At 28.2% G+C, this 7,830-nt stretch overlaps 2 protein-coding genes across 2 annotated transcripts; both read left to right on the plus strand.

The window, feature by feature from the left end:
• The first annotated feature begins 2,171 nt into the window (after window positions 1-2,171).
• Window positions 2,172-2,825, plus strand: LOC106339215 (major pollen allergen Ole e 10-like). The gene is made up of 3 exons (XM_013778007.1): window positions 2,172-2,303; window positions 2,400-2,640; window positions 2,728-2,825. Exons 1-3 carry the CDS (start codon window positions 2,172-2,174, stop codon window positions 2,760-2,762), a joined length of 408 nt encoding a protein of 135 aa, XP_013633461.1. The 3' UTR covers window positions 2,763-2,825.
• Window positions 2,826-6,618: 3,793 nt separating this feature from the next.
• LOC106341073 (major pollen allergen Ole e 10-like) lies at window positions 6,619-7,263 on the plus strand. Its single transcript, XM_013779886.1, has 3 exons — window positions 6,619-6,767; window positions 6,878-7,118; window positions 7,203-7,263. Exons 1-3 carry the CDS (start codon window positions 6,636-6,638, stop codon window positions 7,232-7,234), a joined length of 405 nt encoding a protein of 134 aa, XP_013635340.1. The 5' UTR covers window positions 6,619-6,635; the 3' UTR covers window positions 7,235-7,263.
• Window positions 7,264-7,830: the final 567 nt, after the last annotated feature.

Genomic DNA, 7,830 nt, shown 5'->3' on the forward strand with positions numbered 1-7,830 from the left:
AAAATAAAATAAATAAATAAAAAACTGGTATATAATTATTTTATTTTGTAAATATTTATATAATTCACATAAGAAACGGTCCCGGAACCGACCCGAAACCGGTAGTACCCGATCCGAAACCCGAACCGAAATTTACTAAGTACCCATTGGGTATAGAATTCATTTATCCGAAAAACCCGGACCCGATCGGATCTTATCCGAACCCGAACCGAATATCCGAAGTCCCAGCCCTAAATCCTAACATAAGCCATAGCATCCGAATCAATAATTAGCCTCTTCTTCCTATGTCATCTACTTCTTTGTTTTGTGTCTTTAATTGGATCTTTTACTTTGTGTTTCACTCTGCTTCATTACTTGAGAAAAGCATTGCTTTGTAAAACTTGTTTACCCTTCAAGCAAAGCTAGAGAGGAGCTATTTTAATGTTCATCCAATTTCAGAGACTTTTTTCTTTTTAGATTTTCAAATATATGATTATTAGATTGAAAAGGTATTGTACTATTAAAACTTGATTATCCATTTAATTTAATAAATAGTCTAGGATTTTAAGAGTTCAAATGTGTTAAAATCTAAGATATATAGACACTTTTGTTTAACAAGTTAACTTTTGTGAAATCTGGAAAACTAATAAGAACTCTAGCTTTTCTTGACAAATGATAAGTTATATATAGTATACATAATAGAAGACATAAATACTTAATTATTTCGGTTTGTACACTTTCTAAATATTATAATAAAACATTTAAAGCTATTAGCATAAACTATAGAAGTCTAAATTTTGTATTTCTATTTTACAGAAATGCTTAATATAAGCAAACTGAAAAACGTGGTTGTCTTTGATAAAAAAAAACGTGATTGCACGCAATTATTAGTTTACTAGGTATTTTGCCCGCGATGCGGGCTTAAACATTTTCATAATTTTTGAAAAGTTCTTTGTACACCATATTCATAATTTTAGTAACAATTTTATTTGATTAATATTTAATTATATAATTTATATTTTTAAATTTTTACTTAAAATACTATTTCAGATGATAATACAATATATATATATATAAATTATCCTTTTTAATATATTTTTTGATTTTCGTTAATTCAATATTCTGTTTTTAGTTATATAATTAAAAATCTTATTTGATTAATATTTAGTTATATAATTCATGTTTTTAACTTTTTACTAAAAGATTTTTTCAGTTAACAATACAATATATGCATAAATTATCTCTTTTTAAAATTATATTTTCAGATGTCGGATAATTCTTACTATTACTAATTTTAATCAATTATCTAATCAATCAAATTAAAATTTCATTTTTATTTTTTAATTTAGTTATACATTTTATTCATCAAGGATATAAACGATATTAACCACTCTAATTTTTAACGTGAGAGCTCGATTTCAAAAACTAATTTATGTTTTTAACTTTTGATTACTAAAATACTTTTTCAGATAACAATACAATATATATATATATATATAGAAATTATCCTTTTTAATTATATTTTTAGATTTTGGATAATTCAATATTCTATTTTTAATTGTATAATTAAGAATTTAATTTGATTAATATTTAGTTATATAATTCATGTTTTTAACTTTTTACTAAAAGACTTTTTCAGATAGAAATACAATATATACATAAATTATCTCTTTTTAAAATTATATTTTCAGATTTTGGATAATTCTTACTATTATTAATTTTAATCAATTATCTAATCAAATAAATTAAAATTTTGTTTTTATTTTTTAATTTAGTTATACATTTTATTCATTAAGGGTATAAACGATATTAACCACTCTAAGTTTTAACGTAAGAGCTCGATTCCAAAATTAACCACTCTAAGTTTTAACGTAAGAGCTCGATTCCAAAAACTTACTTCGCAAATAATAGTATAGATATATCTCCGAGATTAGGACGATACATATTTCTGAAAATAATGACAGTTACTTTTGTAAAGTTTGGAAGATTATGTTTACATTCTGTAATTACTGTAATTCAATTGTCAATTTTTGAATGGAATGCTTATTTTATCAATTCCACAAACAAATAAATAAAATTCAAAAGAAATAATTTCATTCCAAATTTGATCATGCGTAAATAGAATGAAATCTATTCAATTTTTTACATTCCATTTTCTCTTTACATATATGAGAACTTAAGTCTAACTGTAAATGGCAAAGCAGAGCTGTAGAAGAGTTTCCAGACGTCAAGAAAAATCAAATATGCCTAAAGCACACATAAGTCTTTGTTTCATCATCTTTTTATGTGTTTCGTTTGAAATTTTCATGAGTGTAAACTCGCAGGTAAGTGTTTATGATTACTCCAAAACAATTTCAAAATATACAAAAAAATCATTCATATATAACATTTTTTCCATTTGAACTTGCTCTTTGTTGCAGAGCCAGGGAGATTGGTGTATAGCGAACTCTATTACGGATAATGATAAATTAATAAAGAACATAGACTTTGCATGTTCTAAAATCGATTGTGGAATTATTATGGAAGGAGGTTCATGTTATGATCCTAATACTCCTCTTAATCACGCTTCGGTCGCTATGAATCTTTATTATCAAGCTCAAGGAAGACACCTACGGGATTGCTATTTCGATGGCTCTGGTCTCATTACCATTATTGATCCTAGTGAGTTAGCTTCTCTAAGAAATTATGTAACTCTTCTCTGTCAATCTTCAATCAAATATCTTATGGTATTTTTCTCTTATTTTTCAGGCTATGGGTGTTGCAAATTTCAGTATCGTAAGTAAAAATATGCAAAACTTTGTATTGGTTACAAAATAAAATGAATAACAAAAAACTTTTCATGTTTGATATCTAAAGTTTGAATGGTTCAATTTATCATATGCTACAATATTTGACTTTCTATCACTGTCATAACAATAAGTAAATAGTTTATTCATTTACAAAAACTGCTAAGCTTTATAGTTTTTACATCAAAAATTAATTAGTAATGAACTGAATGGTACATATTCTTTATGATTCACTCAATATATCATCTTAGTAATTTGAAACAACACTACACTAGTACAATATATCAGCCTAGCTACATATACAAGACAAAATTTTTTAATATTTACTACCTCCGTTCCTGAAAGTAAGATGTTTTAGATTTTTTCCTTGTTCCACAAAGATAGATTTTCTATATTGTTAAGGTACTTTTTTATACTTTTGAGGAACATTAATTGAGAATATTTGAATTGATTAAATTTTATTGGTGGAAATTTATTGGAAAGTGTATAATCAAGTAAAAAATAAATTAAATTATAAATATTTATTAAATTCTTAATAAGCGTGCATACTCTTGAAAATCTTACTTTCAGGAACAGAGGGAGTATTTTTCTAACCAGAAACGTAGAATGGAAAATAAGTATTCATTTAAAACATCTGAAACAACTATAAATGACAAACTCAGCTCAAAATATCATGTGACTACAATAAAAGAAATCCAAAGTCACACCTATATTCATAACAAAGAAAGTTGTGCAAACTTTGGAAAACCACGGAAAACATATACTAAAACCATTGACAAAGCCAAAGCACAAAAGAATGAGGCAGAATCCAAACAGAGTTTCATGGTTCATGGTCAACACAATTCATCTTTAATTATGCTCGGAGTGATCAAACTGACGCCCACTCATGATTTCTGGTAAACACCTCTGCCATTTGTGCTTGAGTGATTCCTTCAATTAGTTTTCTCTCTATCTCTGCGAAGAGAGCATGCTCCTTTACCTCCAAATAGTTTACGACCAGTGTTTTAAAAGCTTCAAAGCCACAATATCCCATGAGGACTTTCATATCTATCCTGCCTGGCCTGATATGATGAAGCGATCTTTTTAATGTGGTTAGTGTAAAGATTATGATCCTCTCTTCTCCAGAGGAAGATCAAATGCCATCTATGCTATTTAGTATTCCTTCCGAAAACAAACCTCATTTCTTCCCCGCAGGAACACCATCCTAATTATTAATTAAAGAATTGTCGTTAATTGCAATAACAAAAAGAACAAAAACAAAACACAGAAAATGAAATCTGAAAAGGAAGTTACCTTAAAAGGATATTCTATAGAGAACTTTTAGGAACTCAAAAAAACAAATAATTCAATAGTTCAATGGTTGGCAAGAGCATATCGACAATCTCACAAATTCTACAAATCTTTTGCAAGAATATGTTCTATAGAGAACTTCTAGGAACTGAAAAAATGGAAAATAAGAGTTACAAAACTAGCGTAAGCCAGTTTTTTAAAACTTGCATCTATTATTTCTAGAATGAACAAAAAAAAATTGAATATACTCTTACAATTAATTGAATACAAAGACACTAGCGATTCTATTATTTGATTCATCAAAATTACTAGATGTTCTATTGAATACAAAGTCATTTTCTCTATATTTTTTTTTCAGGTTATCCATGATCTATTCAATGGAATGAAGTTGGAATTAATTTAAGTTCAACAAGGTTGCCAAGAGTATAAGCACATACAAGTAAGTTTTTTTGATAAAACATCATAGATTTGTTCATTTAAAATGTTTTTTATTTATTATTTATTTAGAAATAAATGAAATAACCTTATACTTACAACCTTGTACTTTCCATAAAAGTATCCTTTATATATAAACAACTCAAAAAGTTCAAAAAAAGAGGGTGCTATTGGTCTATGTATTTTAGTGGATTTGAAAAGCTAAACATCTATACATAAAACTAAGTGCTTCTGAAATACTTTCTACATCTAAAACACATGTTAAGTGAAAAATCAAAATTAAACAGAAAATCATCGATAAATGCAATTGCAAGCAGGTTAAGTATTGGTAATCAATTGAACCGGTTTGGTCCACCAACCCAATTAAAACGGCACCGTAAAATCAATTTAACTGCCCCCGTTAGCTCTTCACTGCTCCGTCGTCTTCTCCGGCTATTGTTTCCCTTTCTTTCTGCTTCAGCAGTTAGAATCACAACAAAACACAATTGAGGTATAAGTTGCCTCTTACTCGCATTCACTTGAGTTATTCTTTTAGGACTTATTTGACACTTCCTTTTAGAGACAATCGATGATTATGTGGATGATGCATCAGATGACGACAATGAAAAGCATGATGATGACATGGTTGATAGCGATGGCAAATCAGAAGGCTCAGAAGATGAGTTTTACTAACAAGTGAGACAGAACAAAGAAGCTAAACGAGCGGCCAAAGTAGAGATCTATTCAAGGCATGATTATAAAATGACTCTGACCCTGTGCAGACCGTCACATGTGATGTGTCCATCTCATTGACATGATTTGTGTCGTTTTGAGTAATAGAGGGTTGCTAGTTTGTCCATTGTTAGTTTTTGTCTCAGTTGAAATGTTTTGGGACCTTGGTTTTGTTTGCAGGACAAGTACACGGACAAAGTCAAGAGACGTAGAGGACAAGTCAGAGAAATCAGGAAACCTTCTGGTTCATATATGGAGGAGAAGTTTCTGGTATCAATCCCAACATAAGCCACAGCAGCATCCGAATCAAGAATTAGCATCTTCTTCCTGTGTCATCTTGTTTATCTTTCCCTTCTTTGTTTTGTATCTTTTATTGGATCTTCTACCTTGCATTTCACTCTGCTTCATTGCTTTGTAAAACTCGTTACCTTTCAAGCAAGCTAAAGAGTAGCTAGCTAAAATGTTCATCCAATTTTAGAGATTTTTTCTTTTTAGATTTTCAAATATATGATTATTAGATTGAAAAAAAAAATCTACTATTAAAAATTTATTATGCATTTAATCTAATAAATAATTTAAGATATCATGAGTTTAGATTGTTAGCACATTTTGTGCTGTTAAAAATTAATAATTACAAATAAACTTTTTTTATGTGAAATCAGACAAGTAAATAAACAATCTCGATATTCTTGACAAATGATAGCTATATACAATAATAATCATAATTACTTAGTTATTTTGGTTTCATAAAGTATCTAAATATTATCTTAAAATATTTATAGCTATTAGCATAAAAATATAGGTCTTAAATTTGGTATTTGTATTTTACAGAAAGGCTTAATATAAGCAGACTGAAGAACGTGATTGCAGCACTTAGTTTATATCTCCAAGATTAGGACGACACATGTTACTGAAAATAATAACAGTTACTTTTGTTTACATTTTGTTATTACTTTAAATTAATGTCTTCAACTAGATTATCAATATTTGGAATGAAATCATATCAAAGTGCAACTGGAATATATTTTTTTGGAATAAAATCTTGGTGAGTGTTTCAGTCCTTCGTATTTCTTAAATTACTCACCAGTTAAAATGAAAAAAAATGGAAAGAGTATTCCATTTTATTACATATCATTCCATATCATTGCAGAAAAAATATTCCTTTCAAAAATCATTCCATATTAATTCTTTTTACCATTTGTAATAAATGGAATGAAATTCCACAAAAGAAGTAAACAAAATTCAAAGTAAATCATTTCATTACAATTTGATCATGAATAAATAGAATGAAATATATTATATTTTCTCCACATTCCATTCTTTTTAGTTCACTAGTTTCATTTATATTTACCATTTACCGATATATTACTTAAATGTTATTTTTGGGTGAACGTCCCTGTTTGCATATATAAGAGAGCTTAAATGTAAGTGTATATGGCAAACAAGAGCTTCAGAAGAATTTTCAAACGTCAAGCAAGATCAAATATGCCTAAAGCACACATAAGTCTTTGTTTCGTCATCTTTTTATGTCTCTCCTTGCAAAATTTCATGAGAGTTAACTCACAGGTACCTGTTTAAGATTGCTCTAAAACAAATTTCAAAATGTTAAAAAAGGCCGTTATATATATATATATATATATTTTTTTTTTTTCCATCTGAATTTCTCTTTGTTGCAGAGCCAAGGATCTTGGTGTATAGCGAACGCTCTTACGGATAATGAAACATTATTAAAGAACATAAATTTTGCATGTTCACAAATAGATTGTGGAATTATTTTGGAAGGAGGTTCATGTTATGATCCTAATACTCCTCTTAATCACGCTTCTGTCGCCATGAATCTTTATTATCAAGCTCAAGGAAGACACTATTGGAACTGCCAATTCGATGGCTCTGGTCTCATTACCGTCATTGATCCTAGTGAGTTTGCCTCTCTACACAGTTATGTAACTCCTCGTTGTCAATCTTGAATCAATATCTTATTGTATTCTCTCTTATTTTCAGGCCATGGGAGTTGCAAATATCAGTATAAGTAAAAACATGCAAAGCTTTGTATTGGTTACAAGAATAAAATGAATAACAGATCTATTTATGTAATTTCATGTTTGCTATCTAAAGTTTGAGTGGCTCGATTTCTCATATTCTACCATATTTGAGTTTCTATGATTCTACTATCATCGTCATAACAACAAATCAATACTTTATCCATTTACAAAAAACTGTTAACCTTTATAGCTTTTACCTTAAAATGAACTAGACTCTGACCCGCGCGCCAGCGCGGATATGAATTTTCAGTTTTTAATTATTTATTTTATTAAATGATGTATTTGTAATATTCGTTCATATTATATTCATTAAGTAAATATTTTTTTTGCATCTTAAACTATCTATTTTTTTACGAATGTGTGATGTCATATAAAAAAATATAAAAAATGAGTATATAGAGTTAATTAGATAACTGTAAAAACAGAAATTTTCTTTCGTGTACGATATCATATAAATAATGATCCACCCAGTTAACAAAAATCATGATTTTTTTTATTTGTAATTTTTTTTTATTTTGACCATTTCTTTAAAACTATATTAAATTTTACATATTTTAATTAGAATATTTTTAATATCTTTACCTTTT

This window comes from Brassica oleracea, chromosome C4 (genome assembly GCF_000695525.1).
Source record: "Brassica oleracea var. oleracea cultivar TO1000 chromosome C4, BOL, whole genome shotgun sequence".
Lineage (NCBI taxonomy): Eukaryota > Viridiplantae > Streptophyta > Magnoliopsida > Brassicales > Brassicaceae > Brassica > Brassica oleracea.

Bases quoted from the DNA above. Each gene is read 5' to 3' on its own strand.
- LOC106339215 (XM_013778007.1), top strand. From the start codon at position 2,172: ATGGCAAAGCAGAGCTGTAGAAGAGTTTCCAGACGTCAAGAAAAATCA. The intron at 2,304-2,399 runs GTAAGTGTTTAT...TCTTTGTTGCAG, and splicing joins TCATGAGTGTAAACTCGCAG to AGCCAGGGAGATTGGTGTAT. The intron at 2,641-2,727 runs GTGAGTTAGCTT...CTTATTTTTCAG, and splicing joins CATTACCATTATTGATCCTA to GCTATGGGTGTTGCAAATTT.
- LOC106341073 (XM_013779886.1), top strand. From the start codon at position 6,636: ATGGCAAACAAGAGCTTCAGAAGAATTTTCAAACGTCAAGCAAGATCA. The intron at 6,768-6,877 runs GTACCTGTTTAA...TCTTTGTTGCAG, and splicing joins TCATGAGAGTTAACTCACAG to AGCCAAGGATCTTGGTGTAT. The intron at 7,119-7,202 runs GTGAGTTTGCCT...TCTTATTTTCAG, and splicing joins CATTACCGTCATTGATCCTA to GCCATGGGAGTTGCAAATAT.